This window comes from Gouania willdenowi, chromosome 10 (assembly GCF_900634775.1).
Source record: "Gouania willdenowi chromosome 10, fGouWil2.1, whole genome shotgun sequence".
Lineage (NCBI taxonomy): Eukaryota > Metazoa > Chordata > Actinopteri > Blenniiformes > Gobiesocidae > Gouania > Gouania willdenowi.
This window is the reverse complement of record NC_041053.1, coordinates 18017852-18032144: the sequence shown is the minus strand read 5'-3', so window position 1 is coordinate 18032144 and position 14293 is coordinate 18017852. Positions and strand designations below refer to the sequence as shown.

Sequence of the window (14293 nt, the reverse complement as noted above, 5' to 3'; positions counted from 1 at the left end):
GAGCAACTTTACACAAACAGGCTGATTTGTGGCCTACTTATGCATATTCATGAATGGGCGTGTCTATAGACGGGACACTGACTTCCTCCTTCCCGCACGGTGACATAGGGTCAGAGGACGGCCCGCCCTCCTCCCACCCACTCTGTAGCCGAGCTCATGCTGCTTTATAAACACGAGACAGAGCGTGGGGGCGGGAAAATACATACTTAGCACTGCACGAAGGATGCTGAAATGCTCACCTTCGTGGGCGTGTCTGTTTACATGTCAATCACTGCAGAGAGCTTCCTGGAGGCGTGGCTTCTCCAGCTCAGTGCCACGTCAAATTCGTCATCAAATTGGAACGAGGTGTTTGGGCTCACCCTGCAGTAAGAAAGGATCAAATCACCCTCTAACTAACGACTGAGGGAATCAATGAAAAAAACACTTTGGGCATGTGTATGAAGCCCAAATAACACTTTTATGTTTAAAGCACAAAAAAGTAGATTTAGCGTAACATGGGCCTTTTAAACACGACGGCTGGAGGGCGAGAGAACTCATCCACCATTTGTGAAGGGATAAACAGAGGATGTCATGGTTTATTCACTGGAATAATCAAAACACACCAGAGCAGCAGTATAGTACTACGATAGTACACATTTATTTATTTATTTACAAACACACAAAAAAATTATACAAATCTTAAAAAGAGCTTTGGTACCATAGCATGTGATACAGTGATATTGTGCATTTTTACAATGAGTTACAAAAGCTAGACGACGACAGCATCGGATACATTAGACGACTGGAAGTGTCGTCATAGCAGAAAAAACGGCCTCTCGTCTCGGTCCGTCTTCTGTTAAGGCAGTGATACGCTGTAGTGTGAGAATGTGACGCGCTGGTGTCGATTAAACATTAACACTTTACTGGTTTGAAATCAGGGGTTAGAGGGTGTTTAGGTTTGATGTTGATTAAACGGCCAGTGTTACTCTCTACATCAGGGGTGTCAAACTCATTTTATTTTAAGAGCCAAATGCAGATCAGTTCGATCACAAGCGGGCCGCAGGTTTTAGGGAAAACGAACAATTTCAACATTAAGGTGCCAAAGTTTGCACTTCCAGTCATAAATTAAACACAAAGTATGGAATGCATCAACAATATCTAAGCAATAAGTGACAGATCCTTAAATGTCCTTTGATTTATTTATTCTTTTAAACCAATTGTTATTTACTTGAGGAGATTTTGTGGAATAATTTCAGAAAAATTGCAGGATTTTGGAAAAATGTAGAGTTCTTTCAACAACAATTTACAACTGTATGATTTAGTAATTTACACAATGATTCATGTTTTCTCTGTCACTTTCACTTTTTTCCACTGGGCTGAATCGAATGCTATGAAGGGCCAGATTTGGCCCCCGGGCCATGAGTTTGACACATGTGCTCTACATGCTGGTTTTAGGGCTCATTTTCTATATACAGTATATATATATATATATATATATGCTATATTGGTTATTGTTAGAGTGGATGGTTTCATATCTTAATGCTTGCCTCAGTTTGTCTCTCTTTAAACAAATGGAGGTTATGGTGTTAATAACAGACTTTGAGGTGGGATATTTTCATACAATTACAGAGGAAATATGATTGTAATTGAAAATATGTTTGCAATATATTAACTGTAATTGAATTGCAATTGCATTCAGGTATTTTACTTTGTAATTGACATCAAAATGCTATTAAAATGGTCAGTTAGACACAGAAATTGGGGAAAGTCTCATACAGTTATAAAGTTAAACAGTTTCATGAATCTAATAAGTTCATGGTTTTGGATGTGCCTGGAAAGAGATCTTAAATGTGTACGCATTTTTAATAATTTGAAAAAATAAAGATGAGTGAAGCTACATCAAAGTTGAATAAATTCTACCTTTTTAGTATTTGACTATGATGCCAACGGATGGGATTTTCATCCATTATTATGGTTATAGAATGGAATGCTTGAGCCCCAACAATCATGCAATCGGAAAAATTGTGAGAGAGAAAAAAATATCATCCCATGGATAAAAATCTGAGTAGTTTTACAATTTCCCATTAGTTTAAAACATAAATGTTATGATGATTATCAGATTACATCTGTTCGTTTGTTTCACTATAGGAAATAATGAATATAATTGAATGTATTTCAAGCTTGGTAATTGTAATGTAATGCTAATTAATATAATGAACTCAATTGAGGTATGACCTCATTGTAATTTACTTTCATACTATTTATTTTTATTTTTTTAAATTGATTGTATTTTCACTGAATGGTGGTTGAACATGAAAAATTGGAAACGTGACTGTTTTTGGAAAATGTATTTGACCCCAAGCCTGGGTAGTAATGTACACAGTAACACTGGTATAACGCTGATATTTTACACTATCAGAATTATAATTCACATTGGTGATTTAGCTGTCAAACAAATTATTTCTTTTTTTTTTCAGTCCCATCTTGGATATTCCTCACATTTATTACTGTAAATATCTTTATGGTCCTAAATAAAGTGCAATATTTTATTAAAAATATATATTTTAATAATGCTAATTAATGTCATTAATTGAGATTTTAACCGAATGGTGGTTAAACATGAATAATTGAAAACATGACTGTTATAGGAAAATGTGTTTGACCCCAAGCCTGGGTAGTAACGTACACAGTAACACTGGTATATTTTACACCCTCAGAATTATAATTATCACTGGTGTTTCAGTTCCATCTTGGATACTCCTCACGTCTATTATTGTAAATACCTTTATGGTCCTAAATAAAGTGCAATCTTAGCACAAAACAACAAAAATAGTTCACAGAGATAGTAGAATTACACAAATGTACACACTGTGGCACATAAAACAGAGCATTTATAACACGGTTGATTGTACTGAAGGTAAATAATAACATATAGTAATATCTGCACCTGTGCTAGAAATTAGTCTTGTTATGTTGTTACATTTATCTTCCAAAATGACCCTTTTTTTTTAACCAAACATTATACGTGAAGGCAGGTAAACAGTTCAATGTATTTTAATAAAAACATGTTTTTTTAAAGGCCTTGTAAGTTTCTAACATAGAAATGTGAGTACACGTTGTAGCTAACGTGTTAGATTGTATAAAAGTGTGAGTACCTTGTGGCTACTTACTAATATTGTCTGGAAGACGGTGTTTATAAAAATAAAAATAAAAAAAAAACCTCACTGAGCTGAGGGATCAAAAGTCTCAGTTTTGCTACATTGTCTGTCAGTCATGTTTTTCCTCAGGCTCTGCTCCGTTTCCTCAGTGTGTGTACGCATGGCTACAGGAAGCTGTCTTCTACCTCGGGCGTTCCAGGGGAGCCCAGCAGGGCGTCGCTCTCACTGGTCTCCTCTAGTCGCTCCTCCTCTGGGAGGGTGTCGGCAGTGTCCTGGGACAAGGTGTCCATCTCCTCCTCCAGAGCCAAAGAGCTAATGGTGGGGGAAGAGAAAGACGTATGAAGGCCTATCACATGCCTATTCTATTTTTGTTTAAAAAAAACAAAAAAAAACAAAAAACATCCTCAAACAAAAATCCGATATGTCATAAAAATAGAACATTTTTAAAACTGTCAAATATTTAGTGGCTGAAAGGGAATTCGTTCAGGAACTGTTTTTTTCTTCTTCTTTTTTTATATGAGAGTCAAAATTTAGCAAAAAACTAATGCAAATCTTGCCATGAGAGGAAGTTTTTGCTACCAAGGAAAAAGATCATGTAGGTCCTTTCTTAGCCATGAAAGATACAGTTGACAAAATAAATTAATTTAAAAAAAGATTAAAATCCCACTTACTAAAGAAGGAAGTTTAAAATTGTTCCCTCTTTATTAAACAGGCATAGCATGAAGGGGAATCCATGACAAAATCCCAACTGTCACAATCCCAGTGGACAAAATCACAATTTTCATTTTCTTTGTGATCATATGCCAACACATGGGAACTGTTTCAACGCCTCAACCGCATCAAACACCTAACGCGAAGAAAAAACATTACCATTAGTCTAACACTGAATTGAAAGTTAATTGCGCCATTTAAAAACATATTTATATAAAAAAATAGGACTTTGACCCATATTGTCCTGACATTCCTGATGGTATCTTAGTTTGCAGCTAAACTATTACAACAGGACGCTTAGGAAATATAACACATAAAAATGTCACAATGAATATTGTGACATTTATATAATTGCAGCGTTAAGCTATAAGTTAACAGAGGATGCAGTTGAAGTGTGTGTAATTAAAATAGAAACAATACAATACAGCAGCATCACCTGGACAATCCGCAACATAACATTGACATATTAAAAGTGTCATAAAAATAGTGTTTTGAAAAATAAATGATCCCTGTGAAATGAGAATGTTGAGAAATGAAATCTAACACTGATGTGTTTGTGTTTTATATCATGTATGCAAGGTATGAGCACGTTTTTTCTATTTTATTGTTACTGATCATTTGTTTGTTTTTTTTCTTTTTTAAGTTTCTAAACTTTGAGGGAACTGTGAACATAAGTTATTAAAGAAGGTCCAAACATAACCTTAGAATACATACAGCATCAGAACATGTGAGGAAATCACATAAAGTCACTGATATTTAATTTAAAAAGATTGGTTATTGTTGCCAACACTAATTCATAAAATAATTAATGTAAAACCTAAACAATCTTGTCCTCTAAAAAATAAATTCTCACCTTATGAAACTACTTTAATTGTATTTAGTTAAATAATCTGATAAACCCATTTTCTTGTAACAGATATAGAAATTAAAACAGAACTTTATTATAAGGAAGTCGCTGAAAGGAACACAAACATCTCTTTTTAAGTGCATCATTAGTTGTTGGTTTTGGGTCAACGATCAAATACTAAAAAGTGAACTCACTATAGCTCGTCTACTAAGGTTCAACGTAATGTTAATTTAAAACCACGTTTAAATAAAGGAGGTTTTTTTTCTAATCTATTGTGTATCATTCCTAAGTGTTCATTGACAGAGTGTGAGACATGAATGTCTGAATGATACAGCTCGTGTTTGAGCTCCACTTGTGTGTGTGTGTGTGTGTGTGTGTGTGTGTGTGTGTGTGTGTGTGTGTGTGTGTGTGTTCATCTCCTAAAACAGATAGATGTCCCACACTGTGCCTTAGGCTCACCTCACAGGACTCTCTGACGGCACCTCAGTGAAATCTTCCTCTGGTTTGGGGTCAGGGATGGGAATGATGTAGTCATTGTACGTAATTACGACATCGTCTTCCTCGTGCCTGAAGACTCTCGGGCTCTGCTCATAGGGATCCGGAGGAAAGGAGGGAGTGGAAGTGGGACGAGAGCCAAAGGTAGAGTTGGTGGTGACGGGAAAGGGTGAGGTGAGTCTGGGTTTGGTACGAGCCACTGCAGGGTGCTCACTCTTCTGGAAGTTGTCTCTGACTTGGTTGTATCTCTGTTGTGAGGAGATATTGATATGAACATAGAATCAGTGGGGACGGATTAAACTGTTTTTATAGGTTTTAAAGGGTAATTAAGCATCAAATGACATTACAGATAAAGTTACACATATACAATATATACAGGCTGACTGGTTCACTTGAACAAATTATCCTTTAGTGCAGAGAAAAGGAGCTGATTTCAGACATAAAGATGAAAATTGAGTTGTGAATTGTGGTTTACCTCAGCAATATATATATATATATATATATATATATTGGACACTATGGTGGCAAAGAGGCAGAACGAGATAAGCTTTGCTTCATTCTGTCCCTTCTAAAACTACTGTAGATGAATGTTGACATATGTGTGTATGTGCATTTGGTTGATTATTCATGAACCACTGATCCTTTATATAAGCTGTTGAACATATATATTATGCATATAAATTGTCTCGACCCTGATGGGAGAGTGATAACAGATTGAATAAATTGTGTGTAAAGAGAAGCAAATCCACATCACAATTCATTTGCAGTCGAGAGGTGGAGTTGTGTGGGACTCGGGTTGGGTTTTATCCGATACCGGTGCCTACTCGGTATTTTTTAAACGGTTCTGGTGCTTAAACAGTACTTATTTTTAATAGTTATGACACGGAATTACAAAGTTATGTTATATTGTACTGGGCTGCATTCAGGGCAGTAAACAACAATCATTTCCATGATTATAAACAGTTAAAGCTGTATAGAAGTGTGTTTATCTATCCCAAAATGAATTTCCCTTTTTATTTTTACTTGAAAAGGTTTTGATTATGATTTATTCCTGGCACTAATTTATTAAACAATTGATACTAACTATTAAAAATAGTAAAATCATTTTTTTGGATTCCAGATTGAATTTATAATGCTGTGTTCCCTATCAGGCTAAGTCTAACCACTCAGTCATGCTTTGTTGCACTTATAACATAGTAGTATTTTTTTACACACACAGCATTTTGGTGCAGTGTATTTTATGTTGTGTAAAATAAGTTGCAAACAGAAATGATTGTGAACCGTTGCTGTAAATTAGGAAGTAGAATATCGCATATCAAATTGGAAACGCTCAGGTCTATGGCAGATACCTTTTTAAAGCTCTCCTCCAGCAGGTTCCCCACACTGTGGACCAGCGAGCAGAACTCAGGCCTTTTCTCATACTTTTCCTCCCAACACTTCTTCATGATTTCATAACTGCGACATAGGAGACGCAAGTTAGTTAAAAAGGTTCAAAACAAAGAGAAAATGATCCAGAGGAGGACGTTTCAGTGAGATTCACATTTCATCCGAGGCGTGAGCGGGTTTGGCCATTCGGTATCCTCGTTTCAATGCACTGTAGAATAACTCGTTCATGGGTAAATCAGGGTAGGGGGTCCCGCCTGTGGAAAGCAATTCAAATCATTACAGACAGAAACTACAAACATATACTTATAACATACAGAATATGTGCAAATAATCTGTATTTAATCTAATTTGATGCAAAATCACTCAACAGATGATCAACTTGTTAATTTAATGTATAATTTTACATAACATAAGTTAAAAACTAGAGGCCAGGTACCCTAAACTGCGGGAACCTATTGTTATCCTGCATCATCATCATCATAATCTTCTTTCCCTCTTTTTCTTCTTGCACTGCACAAAAAATGACTGCAATCGCTGCAAAAACCAGTCAATCGTCCTGAAGGTGGTGCAAAAACAATCCTCTAAAGTTCAAAATTTGAAACATTCAAAACAAATAAACCCTATGTGCTACAAATTTGCAACATACACTGTAATCTGTATAATTCATAAATCGCCTCCCACAATTATAGCCTAACTGACACTAAACTTGCTACAGACCATCTTCAGACTGTCCTACACAAACAATCCCCAATGATATTTGATTCATCAAAATTTGAGCCGACATAAAAATGTTTGACCGCAAACAGCAATGTAAGCATATACTTGAGAATTCTTGCTAAATACATGTTCACTGTTCATACAAAATGACAACATTTTTAAATCACGGTAGATGGCGTTTAGAAAATACAGCATTTTGAAATTCACCCTCATGTGGACAACTGGAGTCAATGCAAAAATGACATTTTAAAACCTCACTTTTTCGCTTATAGAGCAAAGAAAAGAAAAGAAAAAATGTTTGTTTGTGTATTTTTGAATTTTTGTCTTCATAACAGTTTTGTCTGGTCCTGGCTATTGCTAGCGCTGCAGCTATAATTTAAAATGAGCTGAATAGTGTCCAGCCTTAAGCGTGCACACTACAGTGTTTTTTGTATTCAGACAGACACAAGGAGGAAGCAGTGAGATACATAATCTGTACTCTGCTGTACATTAATATGTTTGTCCTGACACAGATGTGTAAAACCAACTTCTCTAATATAGTCAGTCTGTGCAGAAGTTATGAAAGCACAGAGAACCTTTGATTTTGCTGACAGCGGCTGAATTGTACATGTCTTTAAGCAGTAACGCCTCGTTTAGCGGGCCTAATGCTTCATATGCAATAAACTGTCTCTTTTGTTTTCATGGCAGTCTCAAAAAGTCATGGGAAGAGTGTTTTCAGGGAGAGAAAAAACTCACAATAAGTTGAGCAGGGTAATGCTGAATTGGAAGCTTGACTGTAGATAATGAGAGTTTGACCTCATTGGGATCTGCAGACATAACTGGATTTATGGTTCTGGATATTCCCCGCCAAAGCCTCACGTCATAAACACTTCATTTTGATCATTAAGCAGCTCACAAAAACTCACAACAGAATCGCTAAAGTGTTTTGTATGACTTCAACGGTTGACAAAAACCTAAATGTGTGTAACTCATTCAGTATAACGTGACCAATATAATCAGCTACAGCATATTTAAAAAAATCCATCCTACAGGAAGTACATATAGATTGCGTGGGATTTTCTTTTTTTCCCCCCTTTTTTATGGAGGACATTGATGTGTTTACACTTACCTAGTGTAAAAATCTCCCAAAGTAGAATGCCAAAGGACCATACATCACTCAGAGTGGTGTACAAGTTGTGGAAAATGCTTTCGGGTGCCATCCACTTCAGGGGCAAAAAGGTCTAAAACACAGAAATACATCACACTGCATGTCATATATTTGTTTCAAAGCTGTTATGGTCACAGCAGCAAATTCATTGCTTTTTTTGTTTTTGCTTTCGGCGATGCCGTGGTACTTACGCTGCCTTTTGATATATAATTGGAGTCATGCATGATATCTCTGGCAAGACCAAAGTCGCATATCTTCACCAGCTTGCCCTCGCAGATCAACACGTTTCTGGCAGCCAAGTCACGATGAACGCACTGTGGTGAAAGAAAAGTCATTCAGTAAGTCATTCACCCTATGTGAAAGGTTGTTTTGTAGCAAAAAGCTTAGTTTTGGTTCAACTTTATAAAGCACATGAAATCATTACTTAAACCAGACAAAAACCCCATGTTACCTATCAACACACACATAAATTTATCTCCAAAGCACTCACTTCCAGGTAAGAGAAAGTGCCAGTAGTTCAATCAATTAAATACTAAGACTATTTATTAAAAATAGACACCCCACACACAATGTCAGAAGACTTTTTAATTTGATTAACATGGCACAGAACTCTAAAAGGAAAAAAACAAAACATTTCTGTCACTTGATGCAGAAGAAGCATTTGACAGAGTCAACTGATCATTTCACATCGCTGTTCTTGGAAAATGTGGATCAGGAGAATCATTTATCCAATGGGTCTCCACCCTGTACAATAAACCTAAAGCTATAATAACCACAGACAAAATATCATCTGAAAGCTTCAAACTGCAGAGGGGAACCAGACGAGGATGCCCACTATTACCTTTACTTTTTGCAATATTTGTTCAACCTCTGGCGACAGCTGTATGTCAGAATCCACTCATTCATAGCAGAAAACAAAATTAATCTTTATGCAGATTATATTTTACTTAATTTAGAAGAATGCCAATCCTTATCAGAAGAAGTATTTAATCTCATAAACTCTCAGACTATCAACTCGTCAACTGGTCAAAATCTTCAATCCTTCCCTTGACAAAAGATTTATGGAATCCTGCAGGTCAAATCCCACGATACCCCTCCCCCCCCAGATACAATTAAATATCTAGGCATAAATATATCATCAAACTAATTAAATTAAATCTAGATACACTTCTGAATGAAATCAAAGAACATCTATTGGAGATGGAACAATCTCCCCATCTCACTCCTTTGTCGAATAGCTTTAATTAAAATTAAAATCTTATCCAAAATAAACAGTTTCTATTCTCTATTACTGAAACACCAACACAGTGGTTCCAGAGATTAGATTACACAATTACAAAATTCTATGCTCAGAATAAAAAAAAACCCAAATTAGCCTATCAACTCTAACCTATCACCCTGGTGGTGGTAGTTGGGGGGGTGTGGAGGGGGGTGATATACCTCGGCCTTTGCCTGAGAGGCTGGTGGTGCTGTGTCAGCTGGGTTGGCTCGGTTGGGGCTGGGGTCTGGGCTGAAGAGGTCTTGGGCTCAAGGAGGGGGATCAGGGAAGCAATCGGGGTCCTTAGCTCGTATTGGGCCTAACTTTGGACATGTTGACCCCAACTATCAGTTCTAGGTGTAAGTACCTACCCTCTCCCTCTGTTCACATCATTATACTTAAGCAGGGTGTTGTGTCACCCTCTTTAATCTCTCCATCAGACTAGTTCAGTAAATTACAAACCAAAACACAATTTGCACAATAGTAGCATCACATTATACTTTCAGTGCAAGCAAAATAGCTTACTGTCAATCACTATTTCAAGTGTCCCACCCTAACTCTATCTTACCTGTTCATTTCCCCCTCACCAAAGTGTAACACTACATTTTTAATATTTCCCTCTAATAAAGTTTAGCTAACCCTTCCTTCGGGAGGGCTGGTGATGGTCACAGTTATGCAATAGAATACATGTATTTGTTTCATTGGAATAATAAAACATGCAAAGCTGTCAAAATAAGATTACAAAAAAAACACGAAAGTGATCGTGGAACCACAAGGCTCAATTTTATTGCGTAGGTCAGTGAATAAACCAGATCTGATGTGATTTTTAAACAGAGCCTGGTTGTTTCCTCCTGTTTGCAGACTTTCTGCTGAGCAAGGACTAAATTAATTACTGCTAGATTTATATGATAAAATGCTCATTAAGTTAAGAAACAAAATGCCTTTTCTAATTATAGTGACACTGACGACTGATTTGTTCCTCATTAAGTGAAAAAGTACAAATAAATGCAATACATTGTTTATCAAACTGTTTATTAAACTTACTAAATACTAAGGTTTTTTAAGACCAATTTTAAGGGGGATCCAAACTGACTCAAAATTACTGTAATAACAAATTAATAGAATGTCTTTTCCTATGCCTTAATTATGGGCGGGGCTACTGGAGACACGCCGAGTATACTATAAAATCTCCATTGAACAAACTATGCTATGCTAACTAGCTACTCATAACTCATCATACCTCTCTATTCACTCTCCTCTCAATCCAACCTACTCACCACAGATTGAAGAGCCCACAGATGTTAGTTTTAATAAAAGGGGCGGGGCTAACAGTGCATGTTTATGATGGTCACAAAAAATCACATGATCTTGTTCTCAGCCAACAGCAAAAATCAATTGTAATAGCCTGGTTTCAACCCATAGACAGTCACTGACATTTTACAACTAAATATGACAAATTGAAATACTTTGACTAAAATGTTGAAAGTTGGACCAGGATCAATTAACAGCACTATTTCATACCCAAATACATAGAAATAAGTGGTTTCAGGGTTTAGTTACTGATTTAGTTACTAATTTCAGTGTGAAATTGAATTTGAATGATATGTAGCTGTAGCTACCATATATTGTACAAACTTGTTCTACTGGAGTTGATAAAGAAAGTGCTTTAAGTGTTGATGAAGTGACCCAGAGTTGAACCTTTATATCTTACATTCTTGGAGGCCAGGAACTCCATCCCCTTTGCTACTTGGTAGCTAAAACCCAACAGGTCATCGTAGGTAAGACTCGGACAGCTGCTGATCATCAGGTCCAGTTTGTTACCGCCTGTGAAAGAAGATGATGAGCATCTCATCAAAGAAGGCATTGTGGTGCGCTGATGGGGAAACTACTCTGGCCCTGTGACTGCACGGGCTAAGATGAAGCTCATGCTCTTTATGTGTCTGAACATTTCCTGCTGTGTATGGCAAACTGTCCTGGTATATGGAACTGTATCCATCTGTTATTTGAATAGCTATGCTTTATATTCATTCTGAATGAATGAAGTGCACATGGTTTGTGGTTGACCTCATCTTACACTCTGCATGCAAACACGTTCATGACTATTACTTTTGTGTTTCTTCCTTACGCTAACTTCTTCACACCTATCATCTTTACTGACACTGGAACCATGTGACATTGTGATCAATGCAGATGTAATGAACAGCCTTAATGATGACAGAGGTGATCAAACCTTGCTCCTGGTAGAGATCCTGTTGATAAGGGGACTCATAGGGGGAAGGCTGGATGTCTGCATACTTGATGGTGTCCATTTGTTCCTGCATGGGCACATAGAGTGTGGGCTCGTCTTTGCTCATGTCCATGTAGCCACCATCGCTCTCACTTCCAAATGACACATAGCTGGAGGAACACATTATAGTGGAATAAGACACCGCGAGTTCAACCATATTTGATCTGCTTGTGGTTCCTCCATATATACAAAACATTCACAGCTTTTATTAAAGTAGAACCCTGGGCATCTGATGATTTTCTCACCCTTTCCTCTGACTAAGAGGAGTACTTCCTCTGGAGATGAGGCTGTAGTCGTCTTGGTTTTTCTGAGCGTAGTACTGAAGAAAGGTGTGCTTGTTCCTGTGCAGGTAGTCCACTAAGTCGCCATAGCGACAGTACTCAGTCACCAGGTACAGGGGACCTGAGATGGGAGATAAAAAACTAAAGACTTTAATGTTTGTATTAAATGACTGAATTATACTTTAATCACTGGACACATTTTACTACTTGCTGTTTTTGCATCTGCCTTACTTACAACAACACATACCACAGTTCCACGCGAAGGATAACCTTAGTGAGGATGTGCTAATTTAGAAGGTTGTTATTATTATTTATTGTTATTATTTGTTATTATTATTTTGTCTTTTTTTTCTACTGTAATGTATGCACTTGTATTTAATCCTTATTTAATTAAAAGTATTTTACTTAATTGTGTACATTTTTCTTTGTCTTTCTTTTATTAGTGTTTATTCTTTTTATTTGTAATATTTCTTGAGCCTCTGTATCTTAAGTAATTTCCCCCTGGGATAAATGAAGTATTTGTTATTCTCATTGTTATTGAATTTTAGTCAAGTGAATCCAATATGTCATATCTGTACAGTTTCAGCGGGAACACATGATCCTTTGATAAATCTCAAGGAACAAACAGTCTTTGTAAAATGAAGTTTGTTTAGCTCTGTGGTGCAACGCTCCTCTGTAACTACAATGTTTTTTAATCTGTCAGTGTGAAATGCTTACTTAACGCTACCATCCACTCACAGGGGATAACAGGACATGTCTGTTGTTACTGTAAGTCATACAAAGAGACAAATGTATACTTTTAAACTCTGAAGTGGTCCACTGTTCACCGCACTAGCTAATGAGATATTGCTAAATGCAAGGCAGTTTGCCATGTGCAGAGAAATATGTTGAGCACCAATAATAATTTGCAAATATCAGAAAACAATGAGTATTTAATAGATACATGAATTCAATAGTGACCTTGTAAAATGTAGAACCAACGTAAGAAAGAAAGTAATTGTGAGTAATATATAGCTACTTTTTACTTATTTTTTTCAACATTTTACGTAAATCACACCTATGTTTATGTAAATCTCAAGCTCGAGCAAAACAGCTAAAAGTTTTGTTGTTCACATCATAGATTTACTATGTAATACTCTAAACCAGTAGTTCTGATGTTTTTTCTATGTTCATTTAGCTACTGCATTAGCCTTAGTACTGTTACTTGATTGAAATAGTACAAGTACAAGTACAAGTAAGTCATACATAAAATACTCAAGTACAAGTAAAATATAGCTCAGTTAAGTAGTACTCAAAGTAAAAGTTACGAGTTACTTTCACCCGCCACATTTATTTTTGGTAATAAATCTTGTCATGGTTCCTTGCATACAGTAAACATCTCATATATAAACTTTAAAAGGAAAAGACCAAATCAGTTGGAACTTAATTTATTTTCCACAAAGGCATCTGTACTAAATAAAAGGTTTGTCGAAATGTATAATTATTTTTTAAATAAAATAACGGCAACTAATTACATTCAAAAGAAAAAAAATTCTCAGGCTGTAAATATAGATATATTTATTAACTCTAAAACTTAGAAAACAATCGGCATTCAATGCCGTTTTGGCGGCGTGCGTTACGTTTATCTCGGTTGGTCGGCTATGACGATGCATTCGATTGTTGTCTGGTCATTTTATTTTTTGCAGTGTCACAATGTTTGTCGATCATTTTAAAACAAAAAAATTATAATTCACTCAGTAACGATTGGGTGTAGAAAAATAACACATTGCTTTACTTCTTTTAAAACATACTTAAGTACAGGTAAAATTACTAATTTAGAAATATACTCAAAAAAGTACAAGAACCCATAAAAGCAAATTAATTATGGCAATGTGAGTGCTTGTAATCCGTTATTTTCACATCTGATAGATAGATAGATAGATAGATAGATAGATAGATAGATAGATAGCTAGCTAGATAGATAGATAGATAGATAGATAGATAGATAGATAGATAGATAGATAGATAGATAGATAGATAGATAGATA

At 36.1% G+C, this 14293-nt stretch overlaps 1 protein-coding gene across 1 annotated transcript in view; it reads right to left on the bottom strand.

Annotated features, from left to right (window-relative positions):
* Window positions 1-701: 701 nt before the first annotated feature.
* Window positions 702-14293, bottom strand: part of pdgfrb (platelet-derived growth factor receptor, beta polypeptide) — a 38308-nt gene continuing 24716 nt past the window's right edge. Inside the window, exons 15-23 of the mRNA XM_028459559.1 lie at window positions 12231-12387; window positions 11929-12095; window positions 11410-11522; window positions 8632-8754; window positions 8402-8513; window positions 6731-6830; window positions 6540-6645; window positions 5155-5438; window positions 702-3449 (exon numbers count right to left, since the gene is read on the bottom strand). Of these exons, the coding sequence (XP_028315360.1) occupies window positions 3302-3449; window positions 5155-5438; window positions 6540-6645; window positions 6731-6830; window positions 8402-8513; window positions 8632-8754; window positions 11410-11522; window positions 11929-12095; window positions 12231-12387 (1310 nt within the window). The 3' untranslated portion in view covers window positions 702-3301. The remainder of the gene's footprint in view (window positions 3450-5154; window positions 5439-6539; window positions 6646-6730; window positions 6831-8401; window positions 8514-8631; window positions 8755-11409; window positions 11523-11928; window positions 12096-12230; window positions 12388-14293) is intronic.